Source organism: Gymnogyps californianus, chromosome 1 (assembly GCF_018139145.2).
Source record: "Gymnogyps californianus isolate 813 chromosome 1, ASM1813914v2, whole genome shotgun sequence".
In the NCBI taxonomy this organism is placed as follows: Eukaryota; Metazoa; Chordata; class Aves; order Accipitriformes; family Cathartidae; genus Gymnogyps; species Gymnogyps californianus.
The window spans coordinates 95276402-95296588 of record NC_059471.1 but is presented as its reverse complement, the minus strand read 5'-3'; the positions used below and the strand labels follow the sequence as shown (position 1 = coordinate 95296588).

Here is a 20187-nt window from a genome sequence, read left to right as displayed (position 1 = left end):
TTAATTATTTTTAAGTAATGTAATAATCTTGGACCAGTTCTATGGATATTCTTGTAAGTATAACATTTTTTGTGTGAAACACCTAGGTATGCTTGTTTCTGTCCTATACTTGAACACAGTATGTAATAGGCTCGGTAATTTAAATCTGTGTTATTCTGTGGTTCATGGGAGCTATTACTCCATAAGACAGCAGTGGGGGTTCCACAAGAAAGTGAGCAAAAATGACAAAGCTGGAAGATACAGGTTAGTGCCTCCTGGTAGGCATAATCAGGATCTGGTTCCTGTTTCTTCACTGCCTATCTGTAAGCATAGTTCACTGTCTGGCTACATGTACAGGTCGACTGTGATATCAGATGGTTCATAGATTTATTTATTTATTTTCTTCCAGAAAACTAAAGTACTCTATTTTGCAAAAATTAGTTTGAAAAGCAAGTAGTCTGGTGTTTGAGAGAAAAATGCTTGCACGCTACTTATCTTTCTGTGCCTTGAGAACTTCCTGTTTTCAAAGTTCCCTGTTATCTTGTCACATGCAGAAATCCTGTTTATATTTCCCAATAGTTTTTTAACCAAGCAGGCCTAACAAGCATATACATTGTACCTTCTCCAAAATTATGTGAATTTGGGAAAACATACATATAGTTTTGAGGTAGAAGTATTTGCTGAACTTCAACTCTCTGCAAAAACAGGGACCTTCGGCATCACTGCAGGCTTACACTCCATCCCTCACATTGAGTGCCAAGACCCTCATTGAAGGACAAATTCAAAAGCATATCATGCTGTCATTGATTTCTGTGTCTACACAGTATTGGAGTCTAAAATAAAAGTCAAAAAGAAGCAGAAAAACCTTTCCCTGATTTTTTTCTGGGATATATGGATACTTCATGTTGAAGACAGAAGACTTGCTTTCTGGCAAGACAAACTTTTTCTGAAGCAATCTACACATTCCACTGAGAAAAAAAGTCACCATGGAACCAAATCCACAGAGGCATAGGCTATGTCCACATTAGCAAGTACTCCAACATAACAATAGCAGACCTATAAAGCAAAGCAGTTGACACTGAGGACCCAGTGTCAACAATTCTGTGTATTTTGAGGGCTTTTACTTTTTACTAGCTATACTGCTAGTGGACTATGGACTGAATAACCACTGGTAGGTGAACAGCATCTTCTATTTTAGTGTCATTCGAGAGTAAATATGCTCTGGTAACACTGTACAATGAAAACCAAAGAACGGTAGGTGGGCATAATTAGAAGATTCATTTCAAAAATGCACTCCTGAATCAAATCAAAATGCTCAAAAACCCAGCTGCAGGGTTCTGAATTAGCCTGTATGGGAACATAAGCTTTCTGGTAAAGCTTCCCCACAACATAGCTGCCTGTATGACTCGAGGAACCAGCGATAGTTAGCTGTTAAGTGATGAAGGCGTTGCTCTGGCACAAGACTCTACGGTTCTAATCTTTGTTCTTGATAACTGTTTATGCATTTTACATTAAACAGTCATTGGATAAAATTATATGAAGCATGCAGGAAGAAGGGATTAGGAGCTCATGACTTTCCTGAGTTGCATCTCCAACAACTCATCTTGCAATTTGCATTAAAATATGAATCTTTTTATCCCAGTGTAAGTTTATCTAGCTTGTGCTCCAGATGCTTAAAATGCTCTGTCTTTTTATATTGCGTGCTGCAGTATAGAAAGGTGATCAGATAATATGAATGAGAAATAAAAATCTGGACAGGAAGAGAATAACATGAGTGTAATAATAAGAACCAAAACACTTGTGTCACTCATGCAGAAAGGTTTTAGATATTTATTAACCATTATTATGTTGTCATATAACTTCTTGGGCTTTGGTAAATCAGATGGCCTTAGTTTTAAGTGTTTTGCTGTATGACAGGTCTACTGGACATTAACTCACGCCTCTGCAATGCTTTTACTTTTTTTTGTTCTTTACAGTACCAGTCTGGTTCATAGTACTTCACTAATGATCTATTAGTTCTGTAATGGTCTGCTGTAGCCTTTTAAACAAGAAAAAACTGCAGTGAATTCATACCATTTTGCCATTCTTTTACTTAAAAGTCATGATCATTCTCTTAGACAGAAAGGGATACATTTAAATGCACACTATAATAACATATTTGTGAGAACAAAACACTATCAAAAAGCATTTTTGTTTTATTATGCTATGTGGAAGGGGGATGATAGAATCTTCCCAAAGATACTTTGATTACAATAATACAAAATAAAATTCTAAAAGATTGCAATGTCATGAAATACGTATTTGAAAGACAGAAGCAAGTTACAGACAGTATTATTTGAAAGGGTAGCTTTTTCATTTCAGTAACTTGAATGTGGGAGATTGATTTCTGTTTATGCATTGATACTATTCCAGTTTCTCTCAGAACTCTGAAAAAATCATCAGTTGTACTTGGATGAAGTTCTGTTGGGGAAACTGTTTATTCCTCTCAGAGTATTTGGGGTTAATGAAGCCACCAGAACAAGTCACCTGTAAAGCATTATATTCCACTAAGTAGGAATTTTCTAATCTGTTGTGAAGTTGTGGCTCTCACATTGCATTAAAACTACTGTTCCTCTTCCTTGGCCTTTTTCCACAGTTAAATTTGTTCTCATGTTCCTACTCTTTCTCAAGAGTTATCCTTATTTTTAGATTAGGCACATGATGATAGATCACTCCTGCTGCTGAAGTACCTTCTTTTGCTTCTGAACTAACTCTTTTTCTGAAAGCAAAAAAAAAGAAAGGACAACCTTTGTGTTAAGAGTGCAAGTTACCCACATGTTGGTTTTTTCAGGTATTATAGATCACAAAATAGAAGTCGTCTTTCTCAGTAATTCATTAACTTAGATGTTATGAAGATTGGCACTTCTGAAGGCCATAGAAGGCAGGGTTCCTATCATCCCATCGATTGTTTTTAATTGATTCATTTATGTATGTTTGTTTAGATAGCTATCTTAAGACTCTCTTCCACTTGGGTGCCAAAGCTGTTCAAAACAAGGGGGGGAAAAGGTGCCAACTACTTACAAAGTAACTTATATTCACTCTGGGCCAAATCCTACAATACACCAGCATATCCTGATGTGGGCTTATTGAATAGTTTCATTGTGAGATTTTTTCATAATTTTACAGAATCCCTCTGTTGTATTGAGTGGCTTTTTTGGAATTGTTACAAAAGTTACACAATTCATTATTAAAAACTTAATTTCATTTACTGGAGAGAGTAAAGAAAAGGGCCTTCTAGAAACAACCATTTAGAAATATTCACTACCTAAAAAAAAATTCTATTGTTTAATAATTGATCTTTATTGTAAAGTAAAAGAGTAACTTTGGGTTGGACAGATTTTTTTTTTTTTTCTCGCTTCTGTTAGAAATGTGATGAGCAAAATTCTGGTGAATGCTGTAGGACATTCCTGTGTGTGACTTAGAACTGTCTGGGTTTATGCCTATATAAAGCTTTATAGATTGTTTCATTCTGGTATCCAATTTAGATCATAAAGAATGTAATAAAGTTAAGTAAAGGATATAAATAACTTTATGGAAAAACAGAGTTAAATTTAAGTAGTGAAATAGCTTTTTATTACCACTGACAGATTTTTAGAAGCCTTATCAAATGCTTGAATTAAGATTTTATTTTTTTTTAATTGACTTTCATGAAAGAGATCGTGGGAGGCATTGCTGTCTTGTGTCAGCAGTACTGATAGAGAAGTTGGAAATAAATGTGAAGAGGTTACTAATTCTGGAGGCATTAGTGTTTGGCTATTTTCTGTATCATGACAAAAGATTTTACTTTAATGATTATTTGTTTCGAAAAGTATACTGGGCTTCAAGGCTGTGCCGAATGGGGAAGAACTTTACACATTATGTTTCATCTGTATCGATGCATCAAAGGAAGCAAGGTTTGCTAAAAAGTAAAACCAGAAGCTGCTATTTTATGCAGCTGCCTACATTGAAGGAGACAAGAGAAATCACTCTCCTGTTGAGTCAAGTAGTTTGGTCACCTCTCCAGGGACGCTTTCAGTGGGTGATTCTGAATGCAGATGTCGTTCGATTTACAAGTGAGATTTTCGCTCAGCAGGAGAACAATATCAGCTTTTGTGTGACTGGGGCCTCTCTATGCTACTGGCTTTGTCTGCGTCTGTCTGTCCCAAGTCCGATAGTTCTCTAGGCTGATATCTTTTGGCTGTTAATTTAAGAAGTTTGTTACATTATTTTCATAGATGGAATCGTTAAGGTAAGTGTTGTTATTTCTGCAAGTGTGTCTGCGATAGAAGCGTTATGAACTTTTAAGAAAATTTATTTTACCTTTTGCTGGCGTAACATATTACACAAGTATGGTTTTAACTAAATGAGATTAAATAAAATTTGGAGTAACTATGTGTATCTTATCTATATGTGTGGCCACTTCTTCCCTTTAGAGTTTAATTTATATTCACAGTGCATATATTTAAGGCATACTGATTTTTCAAGAGAATCTCGCTTTTATGTCTGTTATCCTTTGCTGCTAATGGTAATGTTTCAAAGGAACATGCATCTGTGCACACTTCACAGTTCCCTTAGTATTTCTTTTGAACTCAGTCATCCAAACAGATTTGGTCCTGAAGTCCAGACTTTTAAGGAAACATATTTTCTCTTTTGCTAGAATGAATGTTGTTGGGACCTCAGTTTAGCCTCTTACATGGCTGGCTAAAGCTTTCTACTGGATTTGTTTTGGTTTGTTCTGTTTACCCTCCCAACGTTCGACGTTGGCACAGTAAATTTGAACGTCTTTTGTAAAAGTAGCAGTTATTCAGCAGTGTCCAGCCATGGCTGATACTATAGTTCTCTATTTGAAAATGTTTTAAACTCATCATACATTTATCCCTGATTTACTCTTTTCTGAGCAAAGTGTATTAATTTTAACTATTCTATTACATACTTTGGAAAAAAACAAAGCAAGAGACATTTTGATTTCTATTTTCAGGATGCTTTCATTTCCTTCTTCCTTTTTTTTAAAATCATAAATAGACTGGTGGAATATTATATGATATAGAAAAGAAAATTAAACCAGCAGCTGTGTATAAAAAGCTTAAATATTTTCATGAATCATCTAATTTTTCTATGTTTTTATTTGAATAAGAATGGCTTTCTATGTTAATCACATAGTGTGGTTCAAGTTTTTTGGATCAACATTGGTCCTTACCCTCTTGAATACTGATTATGTTAAAACTAATAAGTGGAACATGTTTTAGTGAAACATGAATGCGTCTCTTTTGCAAAAACAGATCAGAAAGTGTATGTGTGCTAGATGTCTTGCTAAACTCCCTCAGAACGTGTTATGCTTATGTGAAATAATCCTTTCTCATTTTTAAAATACCTTGTTTTCCTATTTTTAATTATCCTTTAATTGATATGTTTGTAAGACAAAAGCAAATGGAAAATATTTGTTAAAAAAAAGAAAAAGAAACTATGTTGGCAGGAAAGCACCTTGCTATTTGGGGAATCAAATTTGGCTTTTATCCCAGTCCAGCAGAGGCAGCATGCTCAGCCCCAGGGCGTGGGAGGGACTGTCTCTCATACTGCAATGGATACTCCTTTCCCAAGTAGTGTAGAAGGAACAATGACCAAACCTTAGGGAGAACTGTTTGAAGAATTCCTTCAGCAGGTGGGCTGGATCATCATCACCAGTGCAGTATACTTTTTCTCTGAAAGGTAACTTCTCTGGAAGGCCATATCTGAAAGAACATTAAAAGCAGAGGCTGTTCTAGAATTTCTTCTGCATTATTTCATAATCATTCTCTAAAATACCTTCCATTTTCAACTTCCTTCATATCTTTGCATTTCATTTTCTATGTTCCTGGGATAGGTAGATCACTGTGCTAGTCAGCATCATCTCATTGTTTTCTTGTTCTTCCTGTTTCTCTGTCTTACAAATTTATACAGAGAATTTGTCTTATATTTAGTCTTCTGAGCAAAAACCATTTTTGTTCCATGTTTTTATAATATCTTATATAATACTGATATATGATTGGGTCTCTTAAACACAAGACTAATACAAATAAGAGCTAACAGTAACTTTTGTATTGATTAAGATTCATTTTTGAGAAATTTGTGTATCCACCACTTTCCAACGATGCAAAATTCTGGGTCAGATTGCATGACACTGTGATAGTTGCTTTGTTGCACTTAACCTGTTTTCTTTCTAACTAATGTTCTGTCATTTCTGAGTATTTATAAGCATAGTACTGATGTGGTGAATCATCAGGTGAAATTCAGCTTAATAAAGTATGTACTTTAAATGAGAATTGTACTGTTTAGCCCATTCCTCTTGGCCTAACGTCGTCTTCCCTGTGTCAATGGTGTGTCATTGTGAGTGTCCGTGCAAATGTGTGTGTCTGTGTGCACCAACATATCTTACTCCAAAAGCATAAATCCATAGACTATTTTTTTTAGTATGTGCAATTAAAAATTCCCTTGATTACAGTGTATTTTTATGTTACTGGGCCCTGATCTGTCAAAGAACTCTAGAATTGTATTCCTGGCACTTGCAGAACAGTTAATTAACTTCACTGATATTGTTTTGAGGTAAAGAGGGTCATTTTCATATTTTACTTTCCACGTTTTTTTCTCTTCTTTTTATGTTGAGTCTAGTTCAACTTAGTTTCAGTTCCTTTTTAACCAGAAGGGCTACCTGTTTGGGGTTGTTTTCCTTATAAAACTTCAGATTCTCAGATTTATTGTTTCTCCAGGAGCTTGGGACTTACTCTGAGAAATGACAAAAATAAAGAAATGCTACAGCACCTGGGATACAGTCCACAAATCTTGAATAATACTTCTGCTTTGTTGGTGCTGGGAGCTTTCTTCAGAATGATATTTCAGTCTACACTTAGTTTACATTAAAATACCCAAAGGCAATATAGTAACAGCCCAGTAAGCTATGCTTCTATCTTTGAAGTCAGTCAGGCCTCACTGCCTCCTACTTCCAGTTGTTCAACTAGTTGGCTGGTACATGTTGACTGTTCTTTGTACTAATGAGCTCATTGCAGTATATTTTTATTCTCAGTATATCATTACAAAAAATTTACATGGATAGGGAGGAACAAAAATGGTTGTAACTCCAACATTAGCACCTCCTGGTGCAAGACGTGCTCAATGTCACAAAGCAGGTGAGAAGCTGTGTTCTTTGCCAACCCACTGTAATCAGTGGATTTAACTAGTTTTATATGGATTCTATATCCCCCTGAAATGAGGTTTGTGGTCATTAGCATCCTTTTCTTCAAGATGGTGATCTAACCCTGAAGAGTTACTTCAACTGACAGAATTGGGAATGAAGCCTATTTAGGCTTAACCTGAGTCTGTAGCTCCTGCTATAGGTCATTAGTCCATATTGGAAGGGGGGGCAAGATGGGGGCAAAGGTTATTCTGTGGGGTGTATCGAGGTGTTGTCCATGTAACATAACTCTTTTTATAGCCCTTCCTGTGTTGAGGGTTTAGTTTTCCCTGGTACTTATAGAATGATAGAATCATTTAGGTTGGAAAAGACCTTTAAGATCATCAAGTCCAACCGTTAACCTAACACTGCCAAGTCCACCACTAAACCATGTCCCTAAGCGCCATGTCTACACGTCTTTTAAATACCTCCAGGGATGGTGACTCACCCACTTCCCTGGGCAGCCTGTTCCAATGCTTGACAACCCTTTCAGTGAAGAAATTTTTCCTAATATCCAATCCAAACCTCCCCTGGTGCAACTTGAGGCCATTTCCTCTTGTTCTATCACTTGTTACTTAGGAGAAGAGACTGACACCCACCTCGCTACAACCTCCTTTCAGATAGTTGTAGACAGCAATAAGGTCTCCCCTGAGCCTGCTTTTCTCCAGGCTAAACAACCCCAGTTCCCTCAGCAGCTCCTCATAAGACTTGTGCTCTAGACCCTTCACCAGCTTTGCTGCTCTTCTTTGGACATGCTCCAGCACCTCAATGTCTTTTATGCTTACTTTTATCTCATCAGCTGCTTGGTGTCATCTTTAAAAGGTGGTTTGCCTTGTTTTTGTTAAGATCAGCTTCAATTAGATATCTGATGTAGCAAAAAAAATTAAGTGACTATGTTATTGAAATAATGGGATTTTTGTGTCCTTGAAATTACAAATATGTTAAAGTACCTTGTGAAATAATGATCTAAGCCCACGTCTTTCACAACAGTACTACTGGTATGTTCCAGAATGAGAGTGGGGGTTTTTTATTGGGACCATTGAATTTCATTGTGTTGATTTTCTGACAGCTGTGCTAGTTTTCTTGGTACTGCTATGTGCAAAGCAGTACCTTTATCTCATCCTAGTTTTAGTTTTTTCATCTTTCCAAAAGAAGTTAAAACGTTTGCAAAGCTAACAGAGAAAAATCCAGTTTATGACATAGGAATGGAGTTGAGACCCCCCCAAAAAATGGCTGGAGGGACTTGTGGCAGAGAGTTCCTGAAATAGAAAAAGATTAGATGGCATACTGAAGATGTCTTGCAGTGTATAGTGGAGGACTGAAGGGTACCCTGGATACCTGCAGTCAGCTCATGGCAGCAGAAATTGAAGAGTTCTCACCTCCTTTGAGGAGGTGGGAAAACATCTTAGTCTACTTAAATCTAAATCATTTTTGTTTTGTCACTATGATTTTAAAGTGTAGCATGTATTTATTTAAGATTATTCAATCCCAGGCTTTGCTTACCACACTTTCCAATTTGAGAGAACATGTTTACCTACACGTATTGCATATGATATAGAATTTTGCTGAATTGTAAGCTCTTCCTCTTTGGCAAGCTATGTACATGTACTGTCTGGCATATCTTTTAACATCTGCTATCACTTGTTGAGAACTGCAGCTTCTACAGTCAATAGAATTTTTATGATGAGTATTAATATGGGTTTTTCTTAAAATATGAGACAAATTACTAGGTTAGAGTCCTATTTTATAGTGAAATATAATGCTGTCAGGTACTGGAGTCTGGATTCATTATACATGAATGAGGCATTTATGGGCACCTGAAATTAAATAGAAGAAAATAATGTCTTGTGTGATTTTGAGGAGTAGCATTACTGTTTATTATCAGTACTTCCGTCACACAATTAAAAAAAAAAAAAAAACTTCTTGGTAAATATGACGCAAATCAAGAGGCACAATTTAAAAGGGCAGTTGTGGAAAAAAACCGCACACACCCTGCACTATATTTTGTAAGAATATGGTCCTTTCCTCAGCTCTTTTACTTCTGAAGTGTGAAGGCATTGAATTTACAGAGTAAGTCTATAGCACACGGTAGTTTCTGCTAAAAAGGAAAACATTCTACAATAGAGCTAAAATTTGTTCATAGCTCATGTATGCTGAAGGTAAAAAGTTAGCCCCTTGCAAAGATATAGAACATACAAGTCAGATATTAGTGAACATCTTGACACTTGACTATGTGGTCTGAACCAGTATAAGCATAAGTGTGTCTTTGAATCTGCTTTTAACTATATCAGTTTAAAAAATAAAATTAGATCAAAGATTGATTTAGAACAAACTGTGAAAATATTTAATGTTCCATGAAGACTGTAAAAAGCAATGTGCCATGTAATATGCATAAGTAGAAATATTTCCTTTATCATTTTAAAAGCTAAAATTGCTGCTTGTCCAAACTAGCAGTATAAGAACTACAGCTGAAAAATGGTTACACCCACATATGTAAGCACAGTGGATTTAGTGTATGGAGCTGCACAGATCTGTACAGTCTTAGTTTCAGCTTTGTGTGATTTTCCCACAGTTCATGACTGCCTGCAGTTTTGCTACAGGATTGTAACCTATTGAGAGAATTTAAACTTGGATACATTTTCACTTTTTTAAGTTTTGATCAAAAGATAGACACAACAGATATCCCATTTAGCTACATAACAGAATGGAAAACCTTTTTAGTGTTCTATGCCTTAACCTTCTAGTTCCCCTGGTGTTTCCAAGCATACAAAATATGTCAATGCAAGATTTAGATAATAAAATATTGAGCAGTAATGTATGTAATGCCACTTGGCATATTTGCCTATTGCCAACACTGGCAAAGGGCTGTGTGCTTTCCTTCCAACTGTCATGTAACCAAATTGCTACCAATAGACAGACTCTGTGAAGGCAATGAGGAGGATTTCTTTCTTGGTTCCTTTTTACCCCTTGAATTACTACGAAGGCAGTGCATACACAGTCCTTTGGCTGTGGACTTCTTAGGGGTTGGAGGGATATGTTTTCTCTCTGAAAGGAAGCCTACGATCATTTCAGGGTTCCACCTTAATAAAACAGATACCATATCTGTCACCTTCTGTCCTTTAATTTATATTCATCCTCAGTAGAATGAACCTTGATAGTTTGTGCTTTACTAAGATGCTGTTCTGGCAACGCAGTAGGACCACATCTGACAGGCGGTGTTTGTTGTCATGTATAGCGCACTGAAGGGTCAAGGAATTTTATTCTAGCAGTTCTTGAAGTAGATCAGTTAATATATTTCCTCCTTCTCCAGTAGTAAGGCATTGACCAATAAGAAACATGTAGTATCCTCTGCATGCATCAGAAATGTGGTCATTAACAACCTGCTAACATGTATTAAACGTTTTCCAGTTGGCATTTAGCTTCATTGGTATGTCAGTTTTGTGTGGTCAGAATTTCATGTTTTGTGTATGCAATACAATGAAATTTGTCATTCTTACTCTCTAGAAGACAATTGTTTGCCAATTGTGTGCAGTGGGAATTGAACTAATACACAGAGAAAAATGTTTTGCCCAGTTTGGTTGGTTTCCTCTTCTCTCTTCTTCCCCTCAAAAGTTAAGTTCTTGATTTAAAGTAAAACAAGCGAAGAAGCCCAAATGTGGAATGGTCCCAAAAAAAGGGAGGCAGCTTGGAGTAAAAGCTGAAATTCCATAGAGTTGATTGAATTTACCTGGCATCATTTTTTCTTACCTGTTGTTTTAGTAAAGGCATAAGAAAATCTGGGTTTATGTTCATTTCTGACACAGGTAGCAGCAAGTGTAACTCTGTTCTACAAGTGACACATTATGAATATGTAAGAATACAGATGACTTCTAAAAACAAATTACAGTTGGCTTAAATTTTGCACGTAAAAGTTCCTCTAAAAATTAATATGTGTATTTCAGTTCTATCACATAAATAATCAAAATTAAAGTGAAATTCGGGGTTCTCTTTGCTACTATAAGAGTTTTTTTACATAAAAGATAATTTATGTGTTGCATGAATGTGAATATGTAGAAAGAAATTGAATATTTCAAATTAACATAACCTCTGTCAGGGTTACTGAAAGTCTGAGTGCCTGAAGTAACAAGCTGCAGTGATGACAGCTGTCAGTTCTGTGGCATGACAGAAGCAAACACTTGTCTGTTCAGACAGAATTAATGTACTGCTTCAGACTGTCTTGTTCTGTGAACACTGTGTCAGGGAATCGTCATTTTAGCTGATAAACTACTTCCTGAAACCTTCTATTGAAGTAGTTTTGTTCACTGTTCAATAGCACAGCATTTCGCTGTGTAAGGAACTTGAATGCAAAGGTTGATCACACTCCTATTCTACAATAAGTGTATCACACAGAAGAAAGCTTGAAGCTGTGGAGAGCTGTAACCTGTAATGCTCTAGAGGTCACAAAGTAGAGTCTTAAATATGCTTCGGACTTTCATACGGGATGGGACTGTAACGTGTGCTGTACAGTTATGCTGGGAAATGAATGTTAGGTCACTAATGCTAAAATGATGACAGGGAGCTTCAGGCACAGTCCTTAACAGTGAAAAACAGAGGGTTTAGAAGAACAAACTGTCTTTAAACAAAGTTGAAGATAAAGCCCCTGCTGACTGTGACCTTGTTACTCAGTGTGTTTTCCAGTAGGAATTGTTACCTTCAGGGATGTGTTTCCTTGAGGGCATAGAATCCCAAGGAAAGAGGCACCCATGGGAAGGTTGTAACATTTTGCATGGAAAAGGAGACATGAAACAGAACTGGCAGAAGAAAGAATGAAGTGATCTATCAATTATCTAATTTGCTCTTTAATTTTAGAGCTTCTTTGATATTACTGCTTGTGAATATTATTTCATTCAGTAGGTCATGGATTTCTTTCAGACTTGCAGTACATGAATCCTCTGGGGTAAACGGAGTACCACGCACGATAGGGAGCTGTGAAAGGTAACAGAGTAACAAGCCTGTTTGTCAGTAAATGTTGCTGTGCAAGGGGCAGCACCTCCACCGGAGAATTTTTAGATGGTACAAAAACCTAAAAGTGATAAAAAACAGTCCTCTAATATCACTATGTTGCATATGGTTATATTGTTCAGAAAGCAAAAGTCAAATATATAAGGACATGTTTTAATGATTATTTTTACATGTTTCAATTTGGGGATTTAATATTTGAGGTTGGCAACCCAGTATCTGTCTGTCTGAATTCTAACTGAATCCTCACAAAATGTGTATTTGTGTTGAAAGATCATGCGGGTTTATGCTCTAGCAGTTCAGTAGTTCTTGTTTTAACAAAAGTTTCTCGTTTACATCACAGAAACTTCCAGATTTTGGACAGATAAAATACTTACTGATTTCACTGTGTGATCTAACTTTGTTTACATTCAAGATTAGACCAGACAGTGAGGCTAAATTTCTGCTAGTTGTGATGTATCTAAATTTTTCAGTGTGACATTGAATGGGGGTTGTGTTCGGACAGTATTCTGACTCCTCTTACAGGAAATGGTTAAAAAGGAATTTCTACACATCTGAAAAACTAGTCAGAAAAGAAGAGTTTGTTGTTTTGTCTCGCCTGCCTGATTGTGGATTAGGCTTTGGGCTGTCTGCTTTTCAATATCAGAAGAAACGAGTTCCCTTTATACAGGCAGAAGACAAAAAGTCTGGACTCCTACGAAAGCTGGTCAACTGATAGTGACACTACTTGACTTGTTGTGGGTATTCTTTTCATAGCATTTGTGTTCTAGCATGCAAAATTTAAAGCAAAACTTGTCTTTTTAAGAAGCAGTACTATTCTGTTAATTAGCTATAATGTCAATTTATGTTTGTTATATCACGTTTTGTTAATGTATCAGTTGTGACTGTTGAGCTTTTCTAGAGCAAGCTCATAATTTTAATTTTCTGTGTAGCAAACACAGAAGAACTGGTACTGAGGAGTGAGACTGTGATGCAAAGTATTCAAAAGTCTGGAAATTCCAAAGATTACAATTGCTGTGGTGTTTTACAACAGTTGTTTGGGGTTTTTTTAATTATTAGAAATTTTTAATTTTTATGTTTATGCTTATTGCTGAGTGAAATTGTTGGAGGTTGGGCTACTGGGGTTATTCAAGCATTATATTTCAAGCAGTTATTTGCTTGAAAATAGAGTGTCCCAGCAAAAAGAAAGCCCATCATTAGGGCACATACAGATTTTGCCCTGCTGAAAGTCTGTTGGTATTACATAGAAAAGCATTCTGTTGAGGACAGTGAAGAATGAACCGGTTCATTTTGTTCCACAAGAAACCACCTTTGGTATGGTCCCTGAAGGACTTAGAGTTGCAGGGCTGCTGAAAGACAACCGCATTGTAAACAGGCTGGTTTTCTGTGATTAAAATTGTGTAGCTAACTGCACATAGTAATGTGTTCTGCACTACAGGAGTGTATAAAGCCTGGCTGTAATTGTCATTAATGTTTACTTTAATCTATGATGTGCGAACAGGTTTCATTCAGAGTTTTCTTAAACATTTTGTAAAACATTTGTGTAAAGGTGTGTTGGATTCTTGTGTCTAAGGGAACAAATGTTCTTCTTAATGTGTCTAAATGAAACCACTAAATTTCAGTGCTTTCAGAGATGAATTATGGAGCTGTAAATTCCTTCTTCTAAATTGCTTCTGCTATAGCTATTGTTTAAGTGCAGAAATATTTGAAAAGTATTGCAAAACAGTCTTTTTTCAAAGATTGCAAAGAAGGCAGGACTGCTTCACCAGTTCTGGTGCATTAATGCATAGTATAATCTTTGCTCCTCTTACCAGCTTCTGCTGTGTTCTGGCGGAAAGCTTCTAATCATCTTCTGTAACCAGTAAAGACTAATTATTGTTAGAGTTAATGTGTTTTTTTAAATAGGCTTAATAACATAATGCTAAAAGATTCTGTCCAGACTGAATACACAGTTACTAAAATTGGAAATGAGAGATGCAAAATAATGTCCTGGATTCATCCTTCTGTTTATACAAGTACATACCAAACAAGAGACAGTTTAGAACCAGACTTTTTTTTTAATGTCCAAAAAAATTCTGTGAAAGCATTGTTGAAATGGCATATTGAAAAAATTAAAATATAAAGCAAGTACTGAGAGGTACTAATACTTCCTTTCTGGGTTTACTTATTATTACTTCATATGTTTTTAAAGAGACATCTTGGTTGTATGTTCTTATTTTTGCTTTGACTACATAAACAGTTAATGTAGAAATAGTACTTCTGATACAATCTTGTACATGATATTATTTTAATTTCTCCTAAGGATGCATTAGAAATACGTAATGACATGTGAACCTGAACAAGATAAATGGTTCATGGGGTATTGCTGTGTATGTATTTATAGATTTGAAAACAGTCTTGTTATTTTACTGTCTTCAGTGTGTAATAATTGCATTTGTCTCGTGTATTGTAATTTGTGCCACTACTCTCCAAAATAATTTAGTGTTATACTGCATTATACCAGAGAGAAATTGCATGGCCTGAACAAAAGGTTGTTTCCAGATGAGATGTGAAAATAGAAACTGAGACAGTTCGGTAACGATACTTGTTGTCTCCACTAGGAAATTTTTCTGTTGCTAACATCAAATGTCAGCAATAAGTACAGCTGTTTTGTTGCTAAAAAGGGATTAAAAACAGTTTTAGGTCAAGACAGTGTTCACCATCATTTCAAGAACCACAATTAAAACCTAAGAATTTGTGGCTCATCTATAAAAAGACAAAAAAACCTTGACATGATGAAAGCCACAGTCAGCTTCTGTTTTAAAAGTAATTCAGAGCACAGAGATAGTAACAACTAGCTGAAGAACTACAGTGTGCTTAAAAAATATTGTACAGGAATTGACAAACTACATTTTTCTTTATGTCATTTGGATTTTCTCATGTGGAAATCTTCTTTGACCATTGATAACTTCACATACAAAAATAAATCTTTCACTACTGCTATTGGGCTCCTTTTAGGATAATTCGTAAAACACCGGTTTTATTGATATAGATATCATTTTCCAACAAATTACAGAATAAATTATTTACACTTAAATTTTAAAGCTTAATTTGTTTTTTAGGGAGTATGTGGCTAGGAGAAGCAATTTTAATTATGTAGCCCGGTCCCTTTGTAAGCTAAAAATTCCATGAACTAACTTGAATTAGAGTATACCATTTCAAAAATGTCTGTTTCTGATTTTTTTAAAAATTCCCAAGAGAGTAAATCAATTACACCCTTAATTACCTGCAGTGTTGATATTTGTGCTTTAATTCTGCTCTGAATTTGTCCTGACTACTTCCTTTTACTCGGATCATGTCATAGTTTTGTCATTTAAACTGACTTCCCTTATGTTATCAAACTTCTGTCTTTAAGCATTTTATAATGTACTAGAGGGAGAGATGATTCATCTTTTTGGAAAGCTTTTTCTGAGCCCTCTCTGCCTCTTGACATCCTTCCTGTATTTTGAATGTAGAACCGAACAGTGGTCTATTGTGGGCATGCCACAAACACATATAACAGTCTTGTTTCTTAGTTGATATTCTCATTATGGAATGGCATTTGGCTGTAGTCTTCCCTGGGAGAAACTCATACATAGCTGACTTTATGCTTTCTAACTGCCTGAGATACCTCCTTCCCCATGCCAAGATAGTGCCCCCTCTTGTAAGTATTATTTGTATTCTTTGTTCGTAGATGTATGGTCTTTTATTTGGGCAGAAAATACGCTTTTCTTTTTCCTTGCATGCAGAGGTTAAAGTAATGGTAACCCAGTTAAACAAATGAAAATGTGTATTTCTTTTTTTTTCTTACATCAGTATACCTTCATGAAATGTCCCTGGTTTTAATTAGGAATTTACCATTTAAAAATGCATTTCAAGTTGGAGAGGTTCAAGTTTCTTTTCAGATTTATTGTGGGTTTTGTTTGATTCTTGCTTTTTAGAGTTAAGATTGGACAGAACTTTGGAGAAAAACACATTATACTCATGGTTAAAACATAATGCGGTGTAGGCTGTTTGTGTAGTGTTTCCATTAGACCCTGGAATGAGTGCCTTCCGCTGTAATGAGCTTTGGAGGTAGAGTACCCAAGAAGATTCTCTAGAAGAGATCTGCTCGTGCTAGTGAAGCTGCCAAAAATACATCCTTTCTCTAGTTGAGGTTGTCTTCTACCTCCAGAAACAATGAATGGATCCCGTGGCTTGGGTAATATATAGGCTTTAAGCCTTAATGCAAATATGAAGGTTTCTCTTCTAAGTACTGTCAGAGTCTCTCCTAATGGTTTGGTGCCTGGGAAACAAATCTCAGTAAGTAGCAGTCCTAGAAGATGAAATTTAAGTGCCATGCCTCAGCATGAAGGCACTACGGAAAAATAAATGCACCCTTGTTTAGTCTGAACTTTGCCTTGATTTTTTTCTAAACATTCTTAGAGGCACTTTGCTTCCTGCTTTCCTTTTTGCCTCCTTCGTAGTCTCAGAAGATAACTCACCCATGACAGTGAGAAAAAATTGTTTCTGTAAACTGCCGGTTGTTTTGGATCACAATAACATAGTGACTTGGGTGAAGTCAGCAACTTCAGCGACTTAGCTTTTAAACAATTGCTAGAAATAACTAATGAAAATATTTTCATGCTAACTTTTCTGTAATTTCATTAATCTTAAACAGGATGTGTGTGTGACTTTTAGAAAAATACATTCAATAATGTTGATGTTGGGTATCATGCATTTTCAACAGCTCCTACTGTGCTTTACTCAGTACACCATGCTTGATGCAGTTTCTTAACAGGTGTATAAATGTGATACTTAATAATTTGGAGTTGCTGGAGTTTGGGTAGGTTTTGTTTACTTATTTAAGAAAAGGTAAAAACAAATAATTGTGTACGCAACTAAAGTATCTCCTGAACTATAAGATAGCAGAAAGCTTTTATTTTAAAAACTTCAGCAGTGGTCAAGGGTGCTTAAACTGTAGAGTATAGCAGTGTTTTGGCAGCACAAGGTGAAGTTGTTGGATGTGGAAGAAACTGATTTAGCTTGGCTTTTCTACCTTTCTTTCCCCAAGATAGTAGTATAACTGTCCTGCAGGCAATTTTTTTTGGAAGTGACGTTGTTTCCTCTTTTTGTATTTATTTGCGTATGAACTCGAAATGTTCAACATGTGCATTAGGTTGTTAAGGGACACAAGAAGAATGATTATGATATTGGATTGCATTTATTGCAATTTACATCTCTTCTAAAACTGAATGGTATTTCATGTGAGAAGGAGAAGAGGGCACTTCTGTAGCTTGACAAGATTCCCTTTTTCAAACATCCGAGGCCGTCCTCAGCCAGAAAATGGAGCTGTAAGCTTCTCAGAGGAGGCTCCTGAGAACTCCTTGCTGAGCAGCCTAAATGGGGCGTTCTTATCAACTCATCCTTTACAGTGTTAGGATTTGCTGAAGGTGTTAAGAGTCCCTTGTGTATTTTGAATGTTTGTTTACATACACTATTATGAATTTGACTTGAATTTTGAGTATTTCCAAAGTTGAGAGATTCCACAACTTCCCTGGGCAACTTGTTGCAGTGTTTCACCACCCTCACTGTGATAAAAATTTCTCTAATATCCTAAAAATAGTTATTTGTATCTTTTTTCTGTCTTATATTTCAAAGAAATAGTCTAACATAAATAGGAAATAATTACAGGTATGACCATCTTTATATTGTTTGAACTGTAAGCCAAAAGTTTTTTATTTGAAAATAGTATATATTACAGTGCCTGTTTATTCTTCAGTATACATTTATTCCTTTAAAACATGCACAATCTGTTAGGTCTGTATGAAACAGAGCCTGTAATATCTCTGATTTGAAACTGAAGACAGATCTTTCTTCTATTGTGTTTTGCATAGCTGAGAGGTTTTTAAAAGTTTTTTTAAAAAAATAATTAACCTGGAAGGTTTACAATTTCCTATTTAAATACATTGGCATTCTTCTGTCCAATAGAAAATCCTAGTAAAATACAGATTCTCTTTTTTGTGAGCACTCTTTCTTGGAAAGGTTTGTTTTTCTCTTCTCCAAAGTCTTTGGCTTTTGTGGCATTCTATCTTCAAGAGCATTTTCCCATATTCTGAGGTTTATTTAAATTACTGTTCGGAATGTTTGATGATTTGATTTATTGAGAAGTTGGATATGCAGATTAATTTGATTTTATAGCAGAATGTATGATTTAAAGCATTTATTCAAGATTCATAGGATCGCTTCTAGTAGAAGAATATAGTTTCTGTAAATCTGTGGAAAAATCATGGGAGGTTTGCAGAATCCCTTAACCTCTTGAACTTTCCCATGTCATCCTATGAACTCTGAATCTATGGCACTGTTCAAATCAGGAAATGTTTAAAAATGAAAAGGCAAAACCCTAAGCCGCTAGATTTTGTATACAAAACAGCTGTCGGTCTTGCGGTTTAACAGTCATCTTAATCGTGGTAACATAAGCAGGCTATTGTTAGTGCTCATCATTACTTTAGATAAAGTAGCATATGATTTCAGTAGTTTCTTTTCTTGTTATTTCAGCTTTATGACAAAATAAACACAAAATCTTCACCACAAATCAGGAATCCTCCAAGTGATGCTGTACAGAGAGCCAAAGAGGTAATGGCTATAAATACATTTTTTACTTTGAAAGTTTGATTGTATTTGAAGTGGAACATTTTTTTCTTCATTAAGATACTGATATGTATTCTGGCTCATAATCTGAATTATTTCTGGAATTCTACCATTGCTTCTTTAAGTTACATAACAAGTTGCATAAACTTCCAGAATTCCATTATGTCTGTAAGGATTATATATATTACTCAGTTTCATCATTTAACCTTTGCTGCAACAATAGTGGTATTAAAAGGAATACTCCAGTTGGGGAAGTGCAGTATCTTTCATGTTCAGTTTATTTATCTGCAGCAGAAGTTTGATGTTTATATGACTTAGTCACAAAAAAAGATATATTTCTAGGTATCAGCTTTTTACATTGAAAAACCAAGTTTATCATAGATAGTTTTAAGAAGAGCAGACCTAGAAATGCAATGAAGGTGGCCCATTAAGATGAAAGATAAATAGACACAGATGTTCTTAATTCTTATACCTGACAAACAGTATTTTATTTGTTTATTTATTGCAAGTAGTAAAAAAAAAATAGTTGTATTATATATTATCAGTAAAAATAAGCACAGTTATTGGGGATAATGTCATAGGAAAACACTATTCATAGTGCTATTAAAACAGAATTAACAGGAAGACCTTAAAACACTATGTAATTACTGAAGTTACACTGATAGACACCCTCAAGTCCTATGCTGCAAAATTTTCTGGCAGTTAATTCTGGAAGGTGCTTCCAGAAGCAAAATACTCTGCTTTTGTTGTCCAAGTAGTTGCATGTGAAAATAAAAGTGTAAGTATCAGGTTGCAGGCAAATGAGTTAAAGCTTATTTACTCCCTCCTCCTTCCTCCAATGATAAGCTGAAGTATGGCTCAGATTTTATAAAATCTGGAGCTTGGAGGTGGGATACCAGATGGACCACCTACACTTGATGTCTTTAACAATTTAATTTGTGGAGAGTAGGTTTTATGAGTATTTTTTATTCTGCTTTTAAACTGATTGTTTTAATAAATTGAGACCATGTGTGAAAGTAGCAATTGGTGGTGGTGATGTGTCACCTATTAGCGCTTCATTTCTACCTCCATATATCTAGCTGTTGGAAGAATACTGTCAATTGAAAAAAGAGCAACTGTTTCCTTCAAATTACTGCTTTAATCTCTCTCAGAAAGAAAACTGAAATGAGGTATTTTATTCTCTTGCGGGGAAGGCACATTCTCCTAAGCCCTTTCCTGTCAAAAATATTCTTTTGTATAATTTGGAGATATTCTGACTGACCAGTGAGGGTTTTCATTTGTTTGATTAATAGCTTTATTTAAAAGAAATTTACTATGGGCATTTCTCCTGCTTATTTTGC

At 35.5% G+C, this 20187-nt stretch overlaps 1 protein-coding gene across 7 annotated transcripts in view; it reads left to right on the top strand.

Annotated features, from left to right (window-relative positions):
• CASK (calcium/calmodulin dependent serine protein kinase) overlaps positions 1 to 20187 on the top strand; it is a 228485-nt gene that overhangs the window by 163769 nt on the left and 44529 nt on the right. For all 7 annotated transcript variants that reach the window (XM_050915214.1, XM_050915213.1, XM_050915211.1 and 4 more), the window contains one exon: positions 18755 to 18832. In XM_050915214.1, the coding sequence (XP_050771171.1) occupies positions 18755 to 18832 (78 nt within the window). The remainder of the gene's footprint in view (positions 1 to 18754; positions 18833 to 20187) is intronic.